Source organism: Dama dama, chromosome 16, assembly GCF_033118175.1.
Source record: "Dama dama isolate Ldn47 chromosome 16, ASM3311817v1, whole genome shotgun sequence".
NCBI classification, from domain to species: Eukaryota; Metazoa; Chordata; class Mammalia; order Artiodactyla; family Cervidae; genus Dama; species Dama dama.
In genome coordinates, this window is record NC_083696.1 from 9,976,960 (window position 1) to 10,000,038 (window position 23,079).

Below are 23,079 nucleotides of genomic sequence, written 5' to 3' on the forward strand. Positions count from 1 at the left end.
AATTCCAAGGGTTTTAGCTCTGAGCCAGAAACGGGATGAAGATCAAATATTTATTGTAAATCATGACAACATACCTTCTCTTGTTTGTATATTTCTAAAGACGTTTCATTAGGATTGTGAGAAGGAAAAAAGATTGCTCAAAGTGCAACCTTGAAATGTAAATATATACATTACAAGATGTTTTTGCGCATCTTATATTTTCTACATTCTAAGTTTCTTAAGAATAGGTAAGAGGTAATTAACTCTACCCCTTAATTCTAAGCTATAACACAGCACCATACACCTTGGTATTTTTGAAGCCATAATAAACGAAACTCTTTTCATGGTTAGTTTCTAGAAAGTTCGTGGGCGTTTTACAAGTTGTCCAAATCACGGGCAGAAAGAAGTCTAGTGAGGCATCTCATTGGCACTCCCTAGCAGTAATTCTCCTTGGGAATCTGGAATTAAAAAAAGCTTGTATTTGAAAAGATGGGACCCGTCTGGGTAACTCCCATGCTGGGCCCTGTACCCCTCTCACCTTACTCAGTCCACACGTGAGCCTAGTCATCTTCTACCCCACAGAGATTATCAGAGCCATGCCACCGAGGATTCATGAGTACTTAGAGCATGGCCCATAGACAGGTTTCTTTATTCTAAAACCATAGGTTGACAGAGTTTGTGTTCATCTAATATTCATGTTTATCTTTATGATTATATACACATAAAATGAGATCTGCAGGAATAAAAAAATACATGTTTATTTTGAGTTGAAGACTCAAAGTAAGTAGGTTATTCCTACTGAATATGTCTAAATCAGGCTTTCCTGGTGGCTTAGACGGGAAAGAAACTGCCTGCAACGCAGGAGACTCAGGTTTGATCTGTGGGTGGGGAAGATCCCCTGGAGAAGGGAATGGTTAACTACTCCAGTACTCTTGCCTGGAGAATTCCATGGACAGAGGAATCTGGCAGGCTACAGTCCATGAGGTTACAAAGAGTCGGACATGACTAAGTGACTAACACTTTCACTTTCTCAAATCTAAATCCATAATCACCACTTGTGTGTAGCTTAATAAATAAGGCTCCAATTTTTTAACTGCAGCACAAACAGTGGCACCCGGAGCCAGAAGGATTGTGTGTGTGTGTTAGCTGCTAAGTCTAAGTTAGTTGCCCAACTCTTTGTGACCACGTGGACTGTAGCCTGCCAGGTTCTATCCATGGGATTTCCCAGGCAAGAACACTGGAGTGGGTTACCATTCCCTTCTCTAGGGGATCTTCCCCACCCAGGAATCAAACCCAGGTCTCCTGCATTGTAGGCAGATTCTTTACTGTCTGAGCCAGCAGGGAAGCCTGATGTGTGTGTGTACCTTTCCTTAAACATACACAGACACAAACTCCTCTCCAGGATAACTGACACGGTCTTTTGTCTCTTCCTGAATCATGTTGTGTATGCATACTGGTGGGCTTGAGGGTGTGTCACACTGTGCAGGTAAAACGAAGATGTCACCTTGAGAGGGTAGCAAAGTTGAAGCTAGATTAGATGACTTTGACATCTACCCAAACTCCAGTCAGGAAGTATTTACTAAGTACCCTCTCAGTTCAGTTCAGTCGCTCAGTGGTGTCCGACTCTTTGTGACCCCATGGACTGCAGCACACCAGGCTTCCCTGTCTATCACTAACTCCTGGAGCTTGCTCAAACTCATGTCCATTGAGTCAGTGATGCCATCCAACCATCTCATCCTCTGTTGTGCCCTTCTCCTCCTGCCCCAGGGGTTATAGGAAATTTGGCAATGAGGAGGATGGAGGCTCTAGCTGAAACCTGCTATTTACAGAGCAGATTTTGCAAATGGCTTAAGACACCTAGAGAAAGAAGGATGGAGGTGTGGAAGGGAGGGAAGAAAGGTGAGTGGGTTTGGTCAAGAAGGTAGGAGGGGATGATTTAATTCTGGTCTGCTTTGAGGTCTCTAGCTCCTTTAAAAGGCAAGAGATTCTTACGGTATCACCCATTTTACAAAGTTATAACTCATCCCACAATCAGTGGAAAAAGAAAAAAAAAAAAAGAAAACCTGGGAAGCCAGTAAAAGAAACACATAAAAACAGACAGATATTAGGTTCTCTTAAGTTATCTTTTTTTTTCACTTTCAGTCCATACATGGACTGTAAAAAATAACTAATCTACATGGCAACTACTGGTAAAAGTAGCTAGGAGACAGTCCCCTTTTGTCCTTAGCTTATAATATTCCTTTTACAATGTAATAATACCCTGAGTAATACTTCACTGAATAACACTAGAAAAAGGATTGTGATGTGGTGACTTTTGGCAAGTATTCAGTTCAACATCATTTTGATGAGACTGCTTATACTTGGCCCTTACTTAAATCAAGATATTTTTAAGGAAATGATACCTTCTCATCTCTCTCACTGTTCATTTACAATTTCACTTCTAAATATCTATTCTACAGATAAACTGACACATGTGAAATGTTATATGAACAAAATCATTTGTTGCAGGGCTATCCTTAACAGCAAAAAATATTGAAAAAACAAGCTAAACATTCATTGATAGGGCACTGATGAAGTAAATTATTTCCATAGAATGGACTGCTTTGTAGCCATAAACAATGAAGCAGCTCTTACGACAGAGGATGAGATGGTTGGATGGCATCATCAACTCAATGGACATGAGTTTGAGTAGGCTCTGGGAGTTGGTGATGGACAGGGAAGCCTGGCATGCTGCAGTCCATGGGGTCACAAAGAATCGGACACAACTGAGCAACCGAACTGAATTGATACTAACTCCCACAGGGCATGCAGATCTTATTCCCCAGCCAGGGATTGAACCTGTACCCCCTGCAGTGGAAGTGTAGAAGTATGGAAGCCTGGAGTCTTTACCACTGGACAGTCAGGAAAGTCCCAGTGATGCTAATATACTATTTGGTAACATCTGCTTCTCGATCCAGCTTCTGTAACACTGGGCTAGCTACTTTCCCCAACCCCCACGATTTCTCCAGACAGTTTGCTGGGAAGCAGCAGCAGGAGGGGTTTCTGAGTTTTACATATCCTGTTTTAGTGACAAATAATATAGAAGATCTTGTTTCTCTTGCCCACTCTCACCGTTCTCTACAAAGAAGATCAAGTATACAAATACATTCTTCACAAAAGCCTTTAGAAAAGCTTTTATTTGCCTGGTCCAAATAGGACAACTCAAATTTGATATGTCAAACAAACAAACTGAAAAGGTCTTTTAGTTATGCAATGACAGAAGGGTCTAAGTCCAATGGGGGGTGGATCTCCAGTTACTATACTCCACTTCTCTGATACCTTTTGTTGTTGGCTAAGCCACATCCTGGAATAAAGCACTCAGGAGATGCACCCTTTCAAACTCCTCTTATAGGACCCTTTTGTAGTCTTGATGCATTTCCACCATGCTAACCATGAATGCTTAAGTATGATTTATGTTAAGATCTCACTGTTTTACGAAAAGTGTGAGAACAGTGGGGACAGCCCTGGATTAGGCAGCAGAGGCTCTCAGCTATAGACATTAGTTTGCCATATATCAGCTATATTAAGCAAACCACCTGAACTCAACATGCACTAGTTACCTGATTGCAAAATGGATATAAAAATACCCACCCTACCCATCTCATGGGTAGGATCCTCAAGTAAGGATCAAGTAAGTCAAAATACCTCCTAATTCTAAGGTATCATAAATATGAGATATTATTAATGATAGCTTGCTTTCTCATTAGAGGACAAAATTAATCTCTGAAAGGAGACGTCCGAGTCACACACAAGGCTCACCTTCATCTCACTGAAAACATACAGACTTGGGACTTCCCTGGTGGTTAAGAATTTGCCTGCTGATGCAAGGACAGGGGTTCTAGGAATCAGAAGACCTGGGTTCAATATCTGACTCTTGGGGCTTATTACCTGTCTGACTTGAGAAACTCAGTCTCTTCATTCATTCATTTGTTCTTAAATTTTTTGTTCATTCATTCAAATTTAATTGTGCACCTATTGAGTGAAGGTACTATGATGAAACCCTATCCTCAAGAAGCTCAGTCTGATGGAGAAGGGATACATACAAATAATTAAAATACAGTAGGAGAGGTACTAAGATGTAGGTGATGCACAGGGTGATAGGACCTGACAAACAGCCATCAGAAAAGGTAGGAGAGAGGAATGGGCACCTGTGGGGACACAATTAGCAGCATTCCTCTTCTTTCATTTCATGAACTGAACAAATATATTCTAGATGCTCTACACTGCTCAAAATTACATAAAAACTCTGTATAGTTCTATAATAACTCTACTACCTATTTAGGGAAAGACTCAAACTGGCTGAAAAAAATAAGGTCTGCTAACATTTTACTGGTTGCTAGAATTTTGCTCTCTTCACGTGTTCCCCCCAAATCATTTCTCTTATTTACTTCCGTCCTGCAGGTTTCCATTTCATTATGCTGCATTGCACAATGTCCTCAGCCTACAAAAGCAGGTTGTATACAAAAACCTAGGTCCTTTGTGCAAAGGAAAAGAGGTAGGGTGGACCCTTCTCAACCCTTTCCTTCTCTGCAGGGCTTTGTATTCCTAAGGATGGGCCCCTCCTCTGCTGGGGATGTTACCTAAATCATGAAATGATATTACTCAAAGCAATGGAAACTTCAAAAGCACTTCCTTCCCAGTGCCTACTCTAAGATTTCTCTTGGCATAAACTGCTTGTTTTAATAGGATTAAGAGTCAGACCCTTGCTGACTTCTTATACTTAGTCACAAACTACAGAAAAGATTTTTTTCGATGGCTTTATTATGCTAAAATCTGTATGTGGGAGTGCAGGCATCAGTCAGCAACCTGCCTTCTCTCTTCCCTCCCTTTCCAACCATGCCTGGCTTGCCAACTTTAAATGGCAGAGTTATCTGGGTGCTGCCTGGTTACTGACTTATCTGACATATTCCACTAGTTGAAGTCGTCTTGTCGCTATAAACACTTGCTTTTTCAGTGAGAAATGTGTCATCTTTTTCTCTTTTGCAGCATGTCTGGTGAGGAAGGCAAAAAGAAGAATCAACAGCAGAGGCAAACTGTAACGAGGAGAGGAACAGGGCTTAAGAAACATATTCTTAGGCGTACGGTATAAATTGTTACCTTTAGAGAAGCCATTTAATTTTATTCACATTCAGTCTAGGACATTTATTTTTCTCAATTCAAAATTGAGATTATAATCCAAAGAAGAACTGGATTGAAGTTTTTAACAGATGAATACTAGTGCCCTAAGTAATGTTTACCATACCATATTGCACTCAGTCCTCACATCAACTCCACATCTTAAACCATTTGCATTTTTTAAAATATGACCCATGTCATTTAGAATAAAAAATTCTATTTCCTACTGGGCTAAGTACAAGCTTGGCCTTCAATGTATTTGACAAATATGGTCCTGGTGTCTTTTTCTATTTTAATCCACTATTTCCCTATATATACTATGGTCTTAACTCTCAGCAGACTATTGCACAGAACTCTCTTAATCAATTTAACTAATGACACATGAGCTAGGCTATTCTCCAGTATCAAGGGAGCAACACTTTAGCTGTTTCTCTCAGTGAGACTATGTGTTGATTGAGGGTATCAGCTGTGTTTATTCACAAGCCCATGTACCGCAATTGTGTTTATTATCCTAAATATATGATTTAATAAAATATGAGGTAAAGCAATGAAGTAAAAAGGAGAAGAGGAAAACAGGAGCAGCTATTACTAACTGAGTACTTACTACCTGCCAGGCACTGTTCTAAGTGCTTTAGGTTATATGAGAATGACCTCATATAATGTCACCAGAACCCTAGGAGCTAGATACTATTATTGTCTCTATTTTACAAAGGAGGCACATTGAGCAACGTACCCAAGGCCTACACAACTCATAAGTGGCAAAACAATTTGGCTCCAGAGCTTAAGAATTTAACTTCTATGCTATACAGACTCTCAATAAGTTGTCTATGAAAACCGAGCTGAAAGCTAAGACAAGACTAGGTAAAGATGAGTCACACAGATACTCACAATTATACTCCACTCTACCTTGTATGTGAAAGTAGCCATAGATAATACATAAACAAGTGAGCATGGCTGTGTTCCAATAAAACTTTATTACAGAAACAGGTAGTGGGCCAGGACAAGATTTAGCCCTCACACTATAGTTTGCAGATCCTTGAGACCCACATTTCAAGAAAAGACTCCTGTTAAAAAAAATGGCAAAAATATGTTTATGTTTTAAGTTAAAATATAAAATGCTTAAGGCCTACGGGTAACTAATATCTGTATCATTCCCTGCTTTAATTTACTTTTTTTCTCAGCTAGCCATTACTAGCCCTAATTGTATCAGATAAGAGTGCAACTCTTGTCTTAAACTTGGAAAGCCTTGCCTCCTCACTTCCATTTGGAATCCCAATCCCAAACCTACATTCAATTCATAATCCTAACACCACACTTAAGATCTAACTTGGTTATAATTTTAAACTATTAGTTTTAAAATCATTCACCAGAACAGATTAATATAGGTGTGCCTGTATATAAACACTATCATCTCTGTAGCAAAACTGTTAATAATTCTAAAGGAATTATTAAAATTAATGCTTTCTGATTAATCTTCAGGGGTGTCAATACATTTCACAAACACATCTAAAAGCTATACACTTAAGCAAAACAAACAAAAATGCTTTATTCAAACTTGAGACAAGGTAGTGCCTATTTATCTCTGTATCCCCAGCAGTACTACTTCATAGATGTCTGGTAATGTTTAGGGAGCCTGGCCCAAGCTCAGAGAGAGTTAGAAGGGCCGGGACGGGAATTCTGATTTCCTAATTCCTAGTCCACTATTCTACTTCAGGAAGACAGTGGCTTTTTTAGGTGCACTCAATCCTGCAGTCCAAAGCCTGGGAGACCGGGCTTCCCCGGTGGTCTAGTGGTTAAGAATCTGCCTGCCAATGCAGGGGGCATGGGTTCGATCCCTGGTCTGGGAAGATCCCACATGCCACAGAACAACTAAGCCCATGTACCTACTGAGCCCGCACTGTAGAGCCCATGAGCCCCAGCTACTGAAGCCCACACACCTAGAGCCCATGCTTCGAAACAAGAGAAGCCCTTGTTCTCCGCACCTGGAGAAAGCCTGTGCGCAGCAATGAAGACTCAGGACAACCAAAAACAAAAAAAAGTAAATAAAATCTTAAAAAAAAAAAAAAAGCCTGGAAGACTGAGGAAGCCTCACCACTGGCTTCTCCTTTCTCCCATTGCCAATCAGAACCAGCAGCTGTGTCCTACAAGGGCAAACTGGGGATGCATATTTGTGGTGTCTCTATCACTAAAAAGGCTGATCCATGATCCAGATTTTAAGATTCTTGCCTATCTAGAAAGGCAACTTAAACACCCTGGATATTTATGTTCACCTAAAACTTATCACAACATTGTTAATCAGCTATATCCCAATACAAAATTAAAAGGTTTTTAAAAAAATGCTTTGCTGAAAAAACACTCCCAACTCAAGAACACAATGCTCACCGGTCCCCTTTAGCATTTTTAAAAAGCACTATTCACATGCTGCAGGGATGGAATGACAAGAAACAGTCCTAGGGAGAGGGGGGAGAAAGAGCTGCTACTTATGGAGATTATTCTTCCCCTGCACCCAGAGTAGCCAAGCTCACATTCCAAAGACAGTTACCACAAAAGATTCCAGTTCCAGTGCTTAGACTCCAGTTGCATCATTGCTTTAACACAGTCAGCCTTCACGGCTTTAACCATCTTAATCTGTAAAATAAACACAGGAAGCAGACAACAGTCCTGTCCCTCCATTTAACAGAGGAATACTTTAAGAACAAAAATTAGACCTACATATAATATTTCTAGCTATCCCATTCCTCTTTTTCCCCCTCCCCTAAAGCTTTAAACAACATTAAAGTCATCTTCAACTGACAAAAGAGACTAAGCTACCCAGACAGTTCACAGCTAGTACAGCACTTCTATCTTTTTGGAAGCTACTTATACAAGGCAAGAGGCATTGCTGGGCTCTCTGGGTCACATGGGAAAAAAAAAAAGGCTAAGAGAGTAAATTAAAGAATAAGGAAACAAGGCTGAATTATAGTACTCAGTCTAACAAAAGAGTAAATGAGAACCCATTACAGGCAAGAGGGCATAGTGCTCTGTGACACAGGAGACACCAAGATGAATAAAACTGTCACCATCCTTGAGGAAAGGCACACAAACTATAATAAAAAGCAGAACAAGCTAAGTGCTAAGAGGCATTAAATCTCTGGGAAGGAGTTACCAACCACTTCACTTCATAGTTCATGCTAACAGATTAAAACTTTCAGGTAAGGGTGATTGAGATCTGTGTAAAAAAGCTAAGGTAGGACATGATCTGCTTATCCACACCTCCTTCGGCTAAGTTAGGCCTACCCAGAAATTGTTCCAAAAATGACACCAGGTTAACTAAAGAAATGCTTATATCAGGTTTGTGGCAAGAAGATTAAGCAAAATCCAGGCCAAGGTTGGGGCCAGGGATTTTCAGCTTCTGAAGTTTCCTCCTCTCCATCACCCGCCCCCAGAACATCCCAGCTCTCCTGCTCCTCACCTGTGTAGGTGGACACTCGGGAAGGAACTTCTCTCCAGAGGTAAGCCCACTCTGTGAGAGTACACAGTACTTAAGGGTTGATAACATTCTCGTTGACCAGGCAGCTCCCTAAGTCCCTAATCAAGAAACCAGGGATCCGGCCCCAGTCAGCCTTTTACTCTGTGTGACCTCGGACTAGTCATCCAAGTGCTGAGTTGCTGTCTTTCCATATTCGTGAAGTCTGGGATTACGAGGAGACTGGGGCTGAAGTGGATGACCTCTGAGGTCTTAAAGCTTCTTGACCAGCCAGCACACTGAAGCACTGGACAAACAGTTCGTTGAACAAATAGCGAGGGCGGCCACAGGGAACAAGCGCCAGGGGGAATCAGACTCGTATTATAGACAGGGAAACGGAGGCAAGCAACACTCTGACCCAAGGTCACTCCAGTTATGTCCCAAGGGGGCTGGGCCGAAAGCTCAGGTCTCCAGACCTACGGTCCCGGGCCCTTTCTCCTTTCGCCGAGCAGAGAAGAGTGGCGTGGAGGTCCCTGTCCCGGCGAAGAAAGGACTGTGTTCGTGCCCGGGTTGCGAGAGGGGCAGAAGAGGCCTTACCTTTCCAGATCGAGTCCCGCCACCGGTGCCTCTCTCTCACAGATCCTTAATCCGTCACACCTCCAGGACTCTTCAGAAGCCCCTCCACTTCTGACCCTCGCGACGTGTCCGAGACCGCCACCGAAGCGTCGATTCCCGCCCCTACCCCGCCCCCTGACTCGCTGGCCAATCGCCGCCCAGAGTTTCGGAGCGCCTGCAGTTCTCACCGCCTCTGAGGGCTGGAGAAACTTACGTCTCTCATCAGGCCTCGCCCGCCAGGTCCTCTTATTTGCCTTTGCTCCACCTTCTCCAGAGCCTAGTCTCCTCCCGGCCCAATAACCATGCGAGAGTTCGTCTTGCCGGAAAGCAGCACGCCGCCACGGCATTTTACGACGTCGGCGTTGAAAGTCTCTGGAAACGCTCCGACTTCCTCCCCGAAGCGGGGCGAAAGGCGGCGCGATGTTCGGTGCGAGCGACGAGGACGATACCGACTTCCTTTCGCCTAGCGGCGGGTGAGTGCAGAAGCGTGGGGCAAGAGGGCGTGGCTGAGAGCCTGGCAGAGCGGTCGGAGGGGGTCGCTCTCTTTTCAGACCTCTTCCCAACTTCCGGGTCCAGAGACCCTTGCCACATTCCAGTGCTCTACAGGTTCCAGAATCTGGGCAGAACTGAAACTGTGCTGAGTCTGTCCACCCGGATTCTGGACCTGACATCTCCTCTAAAGCGCAGTATGACCATAGGGTTGGAACTTTTGCTTTTCGGGTCACAGTTTCTCCTTCTGTGAAATGGGTATGATTGTTGATAAAAAAATACCTAAGAATTTTTATGAGTCCACCGGTGCCGATATGAGACTTTCTCTGCTCTGTGGACAAGACGTTGACCCTTCAGGATTGGCTCTGGTGGGTCAGCTTCAGCATCCTTCAAGGCCTAGCTCGGATGTCACCTTTTCGGTGGCTTCCTTTCTCCCACGGCCCCACGCAGAATAAATTGCTTTCTTTTTCTTATCCGCACACCTAGGTGTGTTTACCTTTATCTTTGCACACCGAACCTACTAGATTATAAGCCCTAATAGGACATGGACTGTCCAGTCTGTTCCTGTTGTCCAGCGCTTAGCACAGTACCTGGCACATAGTGACTGCTCTAGGAGGTGCCTACTGAGTGTATAACTGTAAAATTGCTCTCTAAAGCTTAGAGCCCATGTAAGAAACTGCAATTGCTGTCCCCTGTCCCCAGTATGTATATATATATGTATATGTATATATACATATACACCAGTCTGGGATACAGGTCTTCAAGAGGCAGGACCTTGTCTCTTCCAGAAATCATTTTAACCTTTTCCCTTGTGATGTGTCGGTAGACAGGTTGACTGCCTTCAGACTTGTGAACTGCCAAATTCTGATGTTTGCAGAGACTTTCTTTGAACATCTGTTTAACCAGTTCTGGCCTGGAGAATTCCATGGACTGTATAGAGTCGGCGCAGAGTCCGCGGGGACTGGGAGACTTTCACTTTCTCTGAACATCTGTTTAACCAATTTAAGAAGGTACCGAAGAGTGATGAAAACACCAGTATACAATCCTACAATCCTTATTCTACTAAATACTTGAAAGTGAAAGTGAAGTCGCTCAGTCGTTTCCGACTCTTTGCGACTGTAGCCTACCAGTCTCCTCCATCCATAGGATTCTACAGGCAAGAATAGTGGAGTGGGTTGCCAGGGGATCTTCCCGGCCCAGGGATCGAACCCGGTCCTCCCGCATTGGGGGCAGACGCTTTAACCTGTGAGCCACCGAATGCTTAGAGGTTACAGAGATGATGAAGCTTCTCTGTGTGCCCTCAGATTGCTTCTAGTCCTGGTGGAGAGTTCAGTACATAATTGACATAAAATGGCACTGGCTCTGTTTTGCTCTTAAATAGGATCTTTTGACTTACACAGTGACTAGTTCTATATTAGCCATCCTGAGTTCTCTTTTCATTCTCACTGCCCTGTTCCACCCCTGCCCTCACTTTGGATGGCCTGCATCCACTTAGTTCCATCTTGAGTTCTTTCGGTTGCTCAGTCATTTTAGAGTTAAGCAATCTTTGGTTCCTTTTTTTCCTACTCCACCCAAAGCATTCGCCAATATTTCCACACATCCAGCCTACTGCTGTTGATTGTGTGGTCAGCCATTTGGATGAATGTTTTTTTCTTAACAGCCTGTTTTTTAAATGGCTGTACCTTTTGAAAGTTTATGAAGTAGGCTTTAGATTCACATTCTTCACTAGGTGAAAGTGGTAGAGGGAAGTTTAAATGAATGTTAGGGTTCCCAACTTTTTTTTTAATTTAATTTTTATTTTATATTAGAGTATAGTTGATTGGTAATGTTCAGATTCTTTTCCCTTATAGGTTATTAAATTAGAATATTGAGTAGAGTTTAGGGCTTCCAACTTTGGTGCAGCAAACACTGCTGACTGAAAATTCCTGGATAGATAATGACAGTCATGTGCTCTTCCCCAGGTTCCTGGCCTGAGATAAGTTCTTGGTGGCTCAGCTATGCCGCTTTCCTGTGCAGGCTTTTCAAGGACTTGGGAAGCTAGTTGTAGGCATGAGACTCTGTCCCTAAACACAGACAACAGCTAATTGAATGAAAAAAGGCTTAGTAAACAAAGGTATACAGAGAACTTTTAAGTTGAAGGTTGAGAATACAGAAAGTTTCACCAGCATTTCCTGATTCAGCTATTCCTATTCTGGTTCCCTGTAAGGAAGTAGAACATATGACAGTGAGCACTGCAGCTGCTTGTCAGTTCCTCTTGTATATTACTTATAATTTGTAAGTATTATCCACTAAAAAAGATGCACAACTTGAGAGTTGTGAGTTAAGTTTCATTTGGGGCAAAATGAGGACTGCACCTCAGATAGCTCTGAGAGACTGCTCAAAAGAGGCATTCAGGGAAGGTCAACATATAAGATTTTGGTGAAGGGGGATTCAATGCAATCAAGCTTACTTTACAAGAGGTTTTCTGATAGTTGAAAGGATCTGATGTCATCATGAAGGGATTTAGTGCTTTTCTAGATATGAAGAGATGAAGAGATTGGGATCATGAAATCAGTTACTGAAAATACCCAACTATCTAAAGGCCTGTCTCACCAGATATCCTAGAGCACAGAGTGCCTCATTCTACCCTGAACCCCCTCAGGGGCGGTTGAAGGTCAACAGCTGTGGCAGCGCAGGGCTCAGTCTCCACAGAGGCAGTGGCAAATGCCCTTATTGTTGGCTCTGGCAGTACTCTTGGCAAGAGCCAGTTTGTAGTTGACAGTATCTTGACTTCCCTGTAGCTCAAACGGTAAAGAATCTGCCTGCAATGAAGGAGATCAGGGTTCAATCCGTGGGTTGGGAAGACCCTCTGGAGAAGGGAATGGCAATCCACTCCAGTATTCTTGCTTAGAGAATCCCATGGACAGAGAAGCCTGGAGGGCTACAGTCCATGAGGTTGCAAAGAGTCGCATGCATGCATGACTTAAATGTGTGATTTACTTGATTCTATTTAAGATAGTCAAGCCTAAAAGAAGTGGGGTGCCTAGGATGGCTATCTAGATGATGAATAATTTGTGTTCCAATTTTTCAGTCCTCTTGATCCACGGTTAACCTAGAAGAAGTAAAGTAATAATCAGGAGGCTTTTTTTTGGTCTTGGCCCTTTCTCCACTATGAGACTGAAATGAAGAAATATGTGAATGTCTACCAGGTGTATGGTACTTGGCTTCAGCTGACAAAGATAGGAATAAGGCACAGTTCCTGCCTCTAGAAAACTTCCAGTTTAGTAATGGAATGAAACAATACAGTTATAATAATCAGAAAGCATTTTTAGGGGACCAGTAATATATATACTTGTATTTTAGATTATGTAAAAGTTATATGTAGGCAAATCTGATTAGCATAGTAATGATAAATCCCCATTGTAGAGGTAGAAAAAGGAAATTTAGAACTGATCATCAGAAAGCATTTTCAAGTTCTATAAAAGATATGGAAAAGCCTGGATTCTGAGGTCGATTCTGCCCCCAGTTAGGAATGTGACTTTGAAGTCACTCACTTCCCATCCTTGGCTCTCCATACCCCAGCCTATTAAATAATGGGGTTGTTCTCGGTGACCTTTGAGACTTTTCCCAGTCTTGTAGCTTTGTGTTTATGCTGATATCAGTTCATAGTTACAGGTCAGCTTGTGCATCGATCAAGCATGCTTTCTTCCTTCTAGGGGTATCTGAGTTGAATCGACACTTTTAAGGTAATAGGATGTGTACACCTGTGTATAAGACATATTGTGTACTTACTCTGTGCCGGGTACTATACTAAGTATGACATATGCCATATCGTATTAATTTCTATCTACTATTACTCTGAGGCAGTTTTTACTGTTATTCTCATTTTGCAAATAAGGCTCAGAGAGGTAGGTTGCCCATGGTCAAACAGCTAAAAAGTAGAAGAACCTGGATTTTAAATCAGGCAAGCAGATTTTATATGCCTGACTACCCATGTGCCTTCTTATTATATTAGAAGTAAATGTTTGATACCACAGTTTGGAAAAGAAGTACTTTAACAACAAAAAGAATCCTCATTTATTAAAATATATTGATATATCCTAAATGCGTGTATTTCTGTTTTGAATGAAAAAAGAAAAGGAATATAAAACTCAAGTTACATAAGGACTTCGATACCTAAATGCATTGGCTAGCATTTACTTTTTAAATGTGATTAATGCTGTAATGACTTTTCCTATGAATTATAAACTTAGAGACTAAGGTCCAGAGTTAGCAAACTCATTCTTGCTAACATAATTAGGGAGATGTGTACATTTGAGAACACTTTAGAAGTAGAAAATGTGTTAATTTAGAAAAAACCTGTGCCCCTGGTCTTTGTAGAGTTCATTTTAAAAATTAATAGAAAATAGCTTTAATCTGAAAGATAATTGGGTTGACCTGACTTTTGGATTGACTTGCAGTCATCAATTGGCTGGCCTTTCGGGCATCTATGGAAACATAGTTTACCTATAATACTTCTGTCTTTCTGTTGAAAAAAAAAATCTGCAAAATTAAAACAGTAAATTCAGTACTCATAGTTTACTGAAGCTAACAAGGACATTCATGATTTGTGCATAATCTGTTAATCTTAACAAGGTTTTAAGCTTTGCAAATTTTTCACAAAGTTCACATTGCTCAACTCTCCTAGGATCTTAAAATTCTTTTAGGGAACCTGCTCTGATTGCCCTAGGTAAAAGGAGATCTCTTGGTCTCCTCGAAATTTCATTAGCATCTGTTGATATCTTAATGTGGAGTAGGCCAGCTCTGCTCTCTATGTTTGTAATCTCATTGAAACCTCTTAGTCCATTAAAGTAGGCATTGCTGGCCCTATTTACAGGAAACTCACAGTATACTCACTATCTTGCGAAAACAAGGTATTAGTTTAAAATCATATTAAATTTATTTTGTAAAATGCTAGTATGTATTATACATTTAAATTATCCATGGGAAATAGCAAAAAAAAGTTGTTGGGAAGTTTCAGTATTTACTTTACCTAAACTAAAGATGGCTTTGGAGAAGTGAAGCTCAGAACTAGGTTAGACTTTGAGTTCCCTTATTGAGCCTGTTACATACCAGACCACAGGGAAAATATAGTCAAATTTTTTGTTTAGTTGCTGAGTTATGTTGGACTCTTTTGCGACCCCAAGGACTGTGGCCCACCAGGCTTCTCTGTCCATGGGATTTCCCAGGCAAGAATGCTGGAATGGGTTAGCCATTTCCTTCTCCAGGGAATCTTCCCAACCCAGGGATCAAACCCATGTCTCCTGCAGTGTAGGAGGCTTCTTTACCACTGAGTCACTTAGGAAACCCATACAGTCAAGTAGTGATTATAATAAATAATCAGTTACCATGTTAGATGATAAACGGCTGAAAAACTTCTATTGATCTCTATGTTATATTCCATAGTATGTTAACATGATCTATATGTTATACTCCATATAACAGCCACTTGTTATATATCTCATGTTATAGGTTACAGTTATATAGTGTGTATCAAATTCCCTTGTTACAGTATATAAGCTACTTGAAAACAGAACCCAGTTTTGCTCACTGGTGTATGTGTAGCACTTAACATAGGGTCTGGTGCATATTTCTTGAATGAATGAAGTACAGAGTTCTCTGGGAGCCTGTAGGAAGATCAGCTAGCCTAGTTTTTGAGATTAAGGAGCAGCTTCCAGGGGAAGAATGTTTCAGGCAGAGAGAATAGCATTTCCAAAGACTGGAGATTAGAAAGATTGTGCCTTATATGAGAAATTATAAGTTCCACAGTGTAACTGTAGCCTGCATTTGAACCTGAGACTGTTATCCTTAGAAAGTCCTGCTTACAAGGTTGACCCTTTGCTGGCGCTGGGAACTTGATTGACAGACAAAGCTTTCCACAAATGATAAGAGCAGCTTACTGTGCCTCAACTGTTTGTGCAAATGATATGGTTTATACTGAACCTTGTCTTTCTTCTGGGGGTCTAGATGTTCTTCTTTTTTTTTTTTTTTTTAATGTTTCTAGCAGCTTTATCATAATTGCCAACACTGAGAGTCTAGAATTTTGGTACATGTTAGAAGGTTTCTATGTGACTGTTGCTCTCTAGTTGCTAAGTTGTGTCCAGCCTTTACAACCCCATAGACTGTAGCCCACCAGGCTCCTCTTGCCTTGAAATTTCCCAGACAAGAATACTGGAATGGGTTGCCATTTCCTTCTCCAGGGCATCTTCCCAAGCTAGGGATCAAACCTCTGTCTCTTGTGTTAGCAGGCAGATTCTTTATCGCTGGCCACATGGAAGCCCCTTCTGTGTGACTAACCCTCACTAAAAAACCTTGGGCACTGAATGTCTAATGAGCTTCCCTGACAGACCACACTCACACGTTATTACAGCTTTTGAGTGGAGGAATTTAACATGTCCTGTATCACTCCAGTGGGAGAGGACTCTTGGAAGTTTGTTCCTGGTTTTCTCTGGACTTTGCTCCAGTGCACCTTTTCCCTTTGCTGATTTTGCTGTGTATCCTTTTGTTTTAATAGACCTTAGCCCTGAGTATAATATTATATATATTATGCTATAACTATGTGTTAAACACAGCGAGTCCTTCCATCAAATCACTGAGCCTGAAGGTGGTCTTGAGGACCCTGACACAAAATGTCATTCAGGGAGAAGAAGCACAAGAGTAAATACAGGTTTCATGGGGCAGCGGACATTGGAAGATAGAAGTTTTGGTTTGGACATGTTGCATTTGTGTTCCCTGTGAAATATCTGTGTTGTCTGGCCTTCAGAACAAATTCTATGCTAGAAATACAGATTTGAGCATCATCAGCATTTGGATAGCACTGATATCAAGGTAAATAAATTAGATTGCCAAAGGAGAGAATGGATCTTGGAGCATGGATGCTTAAAGGTTGGACAGTGGTAGAAGAGACCAAGGAGTTAAATGAGCCAGAGAGATGGAAAGACAATAAGAGAGGGATCCATTAACGTTTATTGACCTCTTATTTGGGCCAGTCCCTCCTCCCACCCTTGCAGATATCCCCACAGAAGTCAAAAGAAGAGTTTGTTTAAAGAAGGACAAATTAGTTGGCAGTGTAAAAAAGCAGCATGAAAGCCAAATAAGATAAAGACCAAAAAACTGTTTATTAACAAAGAGATTGTTGGTGACTTTAGTAAGAGCAGTTTCAGTGGAATAGCTGGGGCATAAGATTCATCCTAAGGGATGATAAAAGAATGATTCTGCCACAAAAGATGGCATCATAGCTGGGACTATGTTTGATAGAGTAAGCCTATAATACAGATTTTTTTAAGGGTGACAATATTCTTTTTCTTTCTTTCTTTCTTTTTGAAAGCTCAAGAGTCCTAACCACTGTACCACGAGAAATTCCCTGTAATACAATTTTACTTCAGTGTAATAAACTAGTAAAAAATAGGAAACTATGACTTGCTAAAGGTAAGAATGTACAGTTTGAAGAGACCATAGAGGACACCTGGACTAATTCCCTTAATTTACAGATGAAGAAACAGAGGTCTAGAAAAAAGAGACACCTTGACCAAAGTCCTGTTATGGGCAAGGCCATTTGGTGCTGCTCAGATCAGAAATACAATCTTGATTTCAAAGATACTTAGTTGCTACTTCTGATATCGAGTGGTGGGATATATAGTCAGGGAGGGATCTGTTCAAGGTTGGAGCATGAGCAGCTTTTATAATAATCCCAGGTTTGAAATATGTCAAATGAAACGTCATTTTCATTTTCTGCAACAGTACCAGATTGGCCTCTCTTTTTGGACTGGATCAGGCAGCTGCTGGCCATGGAAATGAATTCCAGTACACAGCTCCAAAGCAACCAAAGAAAGGCCAGGGAACAGCACCAACCGGTAAGTTAAAAGGTTAGGATTGACCTCTGACAGGCTAGTTGGAACAATAAACAGCCTTCCAAAGGTGACATGCCAGGTCATCCATGCTTGATCAGTTTGGCCAGGCTCACCACCGGTGAGGTATATACTGCTCTGAGCTCTCAGATTCTGAGTTCTGGCAGCTAGGTAGTATGCTCATTTTTGGAATCTCATGGAGGAAGATCACAGGCAAGCCCTTCTGCTCCATGTGGGAACCACTCTCCAAAACTGCCCATGGCACTCTTAAGTAGGCACTGTCCAATGTTTTGGCAAGAAGGAAGAGCTGCTTTTCACATCCTTCACCTGGATGGGTTAGATATATGCTGACAGTGAATTTTTCCCAACTAGACAATGATGCTCAATGCTGTATCACCTGTACCTTTCATCATGATGAACACAAGAAATAATGAATGAACATTTGTTGAGTAAAAAGAGAAAAGAGGGGTCTAATATTTTTTAAATGCCTGCCATAGGTCTGGTTTCAGGCGCTTTACCTAGATTGTCTGATTTAACAATTCTGGGAAATAGGTGAGACTGCCACCATTTTAGAGGCTCAAAGAGGTTTAGGGGCACAGTTAAGGTCACAAGCAGCAAGTGACAGAATTGAAATTTGAACCCTGATCTGACTTACTCCAAAACTTTTCTGCCTTCCTCTGCACTTTGCTGTATTTGTGTAAGTGTCTGAAGAGGAGTGAGGGACTGATAGACATAGCCCAGGAACTTCCCTGGTGGTCCAGTGATTAATAAGAGTCCACTTGCCAATGCGAGGGACACGGGTTTGATCCCAGGTCTGGGAAGATCCCACATGCAGCAGAGCAGCGAAGCCCCTGCATCACAACTGCTGAGCCTGTGTGCTGCAACTGCTGAAGCCTGCGTGCCTAGAGCAAGTGGATAAATAAATTAGCAAACAAAAGTTGATGTTAAAATATCTTTTTAAAAAAGAAAGAAATAGCCCAGAGCAGAACAAGTGGTAAGAGACATTATATTAGAGTTTTGTTGGATGAAAGAGGAAAGTATTGAGTGTCCTTTATGTGCTAGGCACAATACGGACACTGAGAGTGCTGTTAGGATATTTAGAGTTGAATACTTGCAACAAATGCTGTGTGGCCTGTGGTCTAAAATATTCACTGTTTGGCCCTTTACATACAGTGTTTGCAGACCCCTGCTCTTAAGTCTTACCCGTCACTTTTGACAACTTTGTCGTGGATTGTGGGTCCTACTCTCCAAGCCATAATCTGGCCATGTTTCCAGTAGGCTGTGCTTTCTACATTTCCTCTGGCACATCTTTTCATTAGTAGTGTACTTCTGACTCAATTTATGGTGATTGAGTTAATGGATGTGGATAAAAACAAATCCCCTCAGTCCCTACCCAGTGAAGTAACTTGATTTTTTTAAATTAGAAAACAACAACTGTGAATTAATTATACTTTTAAAGGGGAAATTATAAAGGTATTTAAAATGAAAAATTAACTATATTGTCTTACGTAGGCATTCACAAATAAAAACTAGTAATATAGGAGATGCTCTCTGTTCAAGGAGTATTTATATAACAAGTTATTGTGGAGAAGGAGGTGGCTGCAGCATAGCTCTTGAATCTCTTCAGAGCTCTATAGAAACAGAGCAACTAGATAAAATAGGCAAACTTATGGATAATATTTACAATAAAACCAATTGAAAAAGGATCTTCATGAACCTCCCAGGTATAAGCATATTAAAAGCAGTCCTTATAAGCAGGGAATTCAAAGAATCTGTACAATCTTGATTTCAGAGAGGAAGAAATGCTTAGCCAATGAGAAGATTGCATGATTGTGACATCTGACTCGCTTATCCCTCTAGCAAATCCGTGAACAGCCTTCCATTTTCAGGATGATAGGGAGAGGAGAGCCTTGGGGAGACAGTAATTTTTTTCTCAGTGTTAACTGCGGCCTGAGTTTCTCTTTTTCTTGGTCATTTACTACTTCTCCGGAGAGAAGTTTTACTGTAGCATCACATACATACAACTGGAAAGTACTGTTGTTGGTTTTTACAAAATAACGAGAACAAGAACACCACAGACTAAGAAAATAAGCCAACAACCTAAAATGGGCAATTCATTGAAATCAAACCAAATAAATGGCCAATATAAATCTATAGAAAATGTTGAATTTCTACTTCCCCATAATCAGTAAATGCTAATGAAAACAACTGTGAGACGGCATTCCCCTTTCGCTAATGCCCCCCATCCCGTTGGTAAAGATTTAAAAAGCTCATCTCCTCTTGTTGGCAAGGATGCAAAGCTGGCATATTCATACTGCTAGTGGGAGTGTAAACCAGCAACGGCATTTCTCAGGGGCATTTGGGCAGCTTGTAACAAAACCTTAAAAATTTCTGCACTGTCACTCCATAATTTCACATTTGGAAATTCTAAGAAAGTTATAACAAAAATGCATGTTTTAAGGATGCTCATCCTCAGTGTTATTTATCATAGAGAAAAATTGGAAACAGCCCAAAAAAAAATGTCAAGCAGTAGGAAATTGGATAAACTGTAGTGGAGTCAGTGTAGTAATTTAACCATCAAAAAGCGTTTTCAGGACTATTTTATGTTTGTTTTGGAGACTCTTGAAGAGTATAAGGAAATGTGTATACTAAGTAAGAAAAGGAGATTGCCAAATCATATCATTAATTTTGTTTAAAAAAAAAAAGATGAAAAAGCTGCCAAGTTTATGTGTATAAAAATAGGGCTAGGAATAAATACATCATACTGTTGATGTTTATTTTTCGGTGGTAAGATTATAGATTGTTTTTATTTTCTTTGTGTGTTTTTGAATTTACCAAGTTTTCTACAGTGTACATGTACGCTATATAAACAGAAAAAAGTGTGTCATTACTGTAAATAAAATTCAACTGACTAAATTTTAAAGATCTTATTGACTAGATTCAGCAGTTCATGAATTGAGCGGCATCAGATGGTAAAGTGTCTGCCTCAAGTGTGGGAGACCTGGGTTCGATCCCTGGGTCAGAAAGATCCCCTGGAGAAGGAAATGGCAACCCCCTCCAGTACTCTTGCCTGGAAAATCCTATGGACAGAGGAGCCTGGTAGGCTACAGTCCATGGGGTTGCAAAGAGTCGGACACGACTGAGCGACTTCACTTTCCTTTCCTTTCCTTTCTAGAATTGAGCAGCATCCAGCCTAGTAGATAGGAGCTATGAAGAGCTGTATGAAATTAAAGTCTCGTATCAGTAGAAAGGAGATTCTAGTATCTAGAAGATTCTAGACAGAAGGGATTCTAGTATCATGTTAGGCAAAACAGTAGGTTGCTTGTTACAAGGTCACTTTCCTTTAGGAGATAGAGATGTATCACACATTATCTATCTGGTACTGATCAGATCATTCCTGATTGGTTTAAGATTCCATTTCTTGAAGAGCCAAAACTGAAATTATGTTGAATTTCTGCTTAGAGGATTGGAGCTTAGGCTCAGTGATTCCATTTTGGGCCTGTTGTCTTGTTTTTTAACAACAAAAAGAATCAAATGAGGATTTTTTTGAAAGTAAGTTCTTAGCTGCTGTGTCCACACCTGTGTTCTCACTATTCCATCAGTGCATTCCTGTGGTAGGTGTGAACATATGATTTACTCTGAATGTACTGTTTTTAAATGTTAGTGTTGCTTTACCACTGCAAAAGTAAAGTTATGAATGTAATCTCAATATCAAAAATTTTCAACTCTGAAAGTAAGGGAAAGGAAAACAACTTCATTTTTACTAATTATCGCTGTCAAAGTATTGGAAGGAGAAAAGAAAGTAGATGGAATGTGATCTTGCTTTCTAGACAGTGCTTCTTGTCCAGCCCAAAGATTTGTTTGGAATGGAGCCAGAATCCCGAGTTCTAGTCCTGGGCTTGCTACTGTCATCACGTAAGGTACTTGGGACCTAGAGGCTCAGTTTCTTCCTCCCCAGCCATAACCATAGGGGCCCTTTTGTGGATCAGATGAGGACAAAGGTCATGAAAGCATTATAACATCAACTCTAAGGTTAAAGAAGAATTTTGAAGCTGCTTTAATGGTTAAAAATCAGTTTCAAGCAAGAAATGAATGACAACTTTCATTTTCTCCTTCATCTCTTCATCAGGAAATCAGGGGACACCCAAAACAGCGCCCACCACGACAGGCACTTCCACAGTGTTGGTTGCCACGGCAGTCCATGCCTATCGTTAGTAAGTAGCTGAGAAGGACTTTCTGAAGTTGCTTGGGGGTGTGGGATAAGCTCCTGTCTTTTCACGATAGGCGTCTCTGTTCATTGCAAAATGGCTTCTCAGTCCTGCCATAGACAGGCAAAGTATTAGTAATGCTTTTTAATGTTTCAGTTGGGCAGTTTTGCACACAACACTTTGAAGAGCCACTACCTTATATACTCTCTGTCTAGGAAGTGCTTATACCCTCAGCAGCAGCCTTTTTAAAAGTTCAGGGAAGGCCCCTCCACTAAAAGATCGTGAATAGTAGATATTTAAAGAGTAAAGAAATTGTGTCAGAGCTTTAAATTATAAACTGTGTCTGTCCCTTTCTAGAGGCTGAGTGACTAGATTCCCCACTTCCAGAATTCTTTTTAACAGTTACTTTTAATCTAATAAAGTCCATGCATTACAGTTGGTTACTATGTTTCTTAAATCACTTTCATTCTCCTATTGGGAGATATATAATGTCTGAAAGCTGATTCCCCTTATTTGAAGGAAGTGTTAATACCTGTTTTTCTTACTTCTGTAGCACAAATGGTCAATATGTAAAGCAGGGCAAATTTGGTGCTGCAGTCCTGGGAAATCACACAACCAGAGAGGTGAGAATACCCACTTGTCTCATGTATATTCAGGTGTCCCAAATCATACCAGTGAACTGGTTTTTATGGGGACTTGTCTTTTATATCAGAGGATTAGAATGATTGTACTTAATGTGAATTTTTAATGTTAGGTGTATAATGGTATTTATAGTCACATTTTGCTTACTGTTGTGCATTAAAACAAATTCAACCACTCAAATTCCTTAAGTTTGACCTTTGTGATATGGATCTAGCTTAAGAATTTGTAGAATCTTAGAGTCATTCATTTACGAAGGACATTCTTTTGTTAGGTAATGAGCAATGCTTTGAGCATGATCACTGTTTATCTTTTGTGTGTATGTGTGTGTTTATCTTTTTTGAAAGTTTGATGAGTTGGGCAGTTTATCACACAGCAAAATACTGATTTGATTAAAAAAGATGTGATTAGAAGCCCAGAGACTGATATCCTTGTGTAGATTGTTCAGTTCAGTTCAGTTGCTCAGTTGTGTTCAACTTATTGCGACTCCATGGACTGCAGCACGCCAGGCTTCCCTGTCCATCACCAACTTCTGGAGCCTACTCAGACTCATGTCCATTGAGTCGGTGATGCCATCTAACTATCTCATCCTCTGTTGTCCCCTTCTTCCGTGTTCAATCTTTCCTAGCATCAGGGTCTTTTCAAAGGAGTCAGTTCTTTGCATCGGGTGGCCAGTGTAGATTGT

General features: G+C 40.9%; 2 protein-coding genes across 4 annotated transcripts in view; one reads left to right on the forward strand and one right to left on the reverse strand.

The window, feature by feature from the left end:
* The window catches only part of SLC31A1 (solute carrier family 31 member 1), a 33,746-nt gene extending 24,421 nt beyond the window's left edge, over positions 1-9,325 (reverse strand). Inside the window, exons 1-2 of one of the 2 annotated variants that reach the window (XM_061163397.1) lie at positions 9,176-9,294; positions 7,676-7,761 (exon numbers count right to left, since the gene is read on the reverse strand). The gene's annotated coding sequence lies outside the window, so the exon portion shown is untranslated. Of the gene's footprint in view, positions 1-7,675; positions 7,762-9,175 lie in introns of both variants that reach the window. The other variant, XM_061163396.1, reaches the window with a different exon arrangement.
* Positions 9,326-9,468: 143 nt separating this feature from the next.
* The window catches only part of FKBP15 (FKBP prolyl isomerase family member 15), a 56,872-nt gene continuing 43,261 nt past the window's right edge, over positions 9,469-23,079 (forward strand). For both annotated transcript variants that reach the window (XM_061163394.1, XM_061163395.1), the window contains exons 1-4: positions 9,469-9,666; positions 17,441-17,553; positions 21,677-21,761; positions 22,309-22,378. In XM_061163394.1, the coding sequence (XP_061019377.1) occupies positions 9,614-9,666; positions 17,441-17,553; positions 21,677-21,761; positions 22,309-22,378 (321 nt within the window). In that variant the 5' untranslated portion in view covers positions 9,469-9,613. The remainder of the gene's footprint in view (positions 9,667-17,440; positions 17,554-21,676; positions 21,762-22,308; positions 22,379-23,079) is intronic.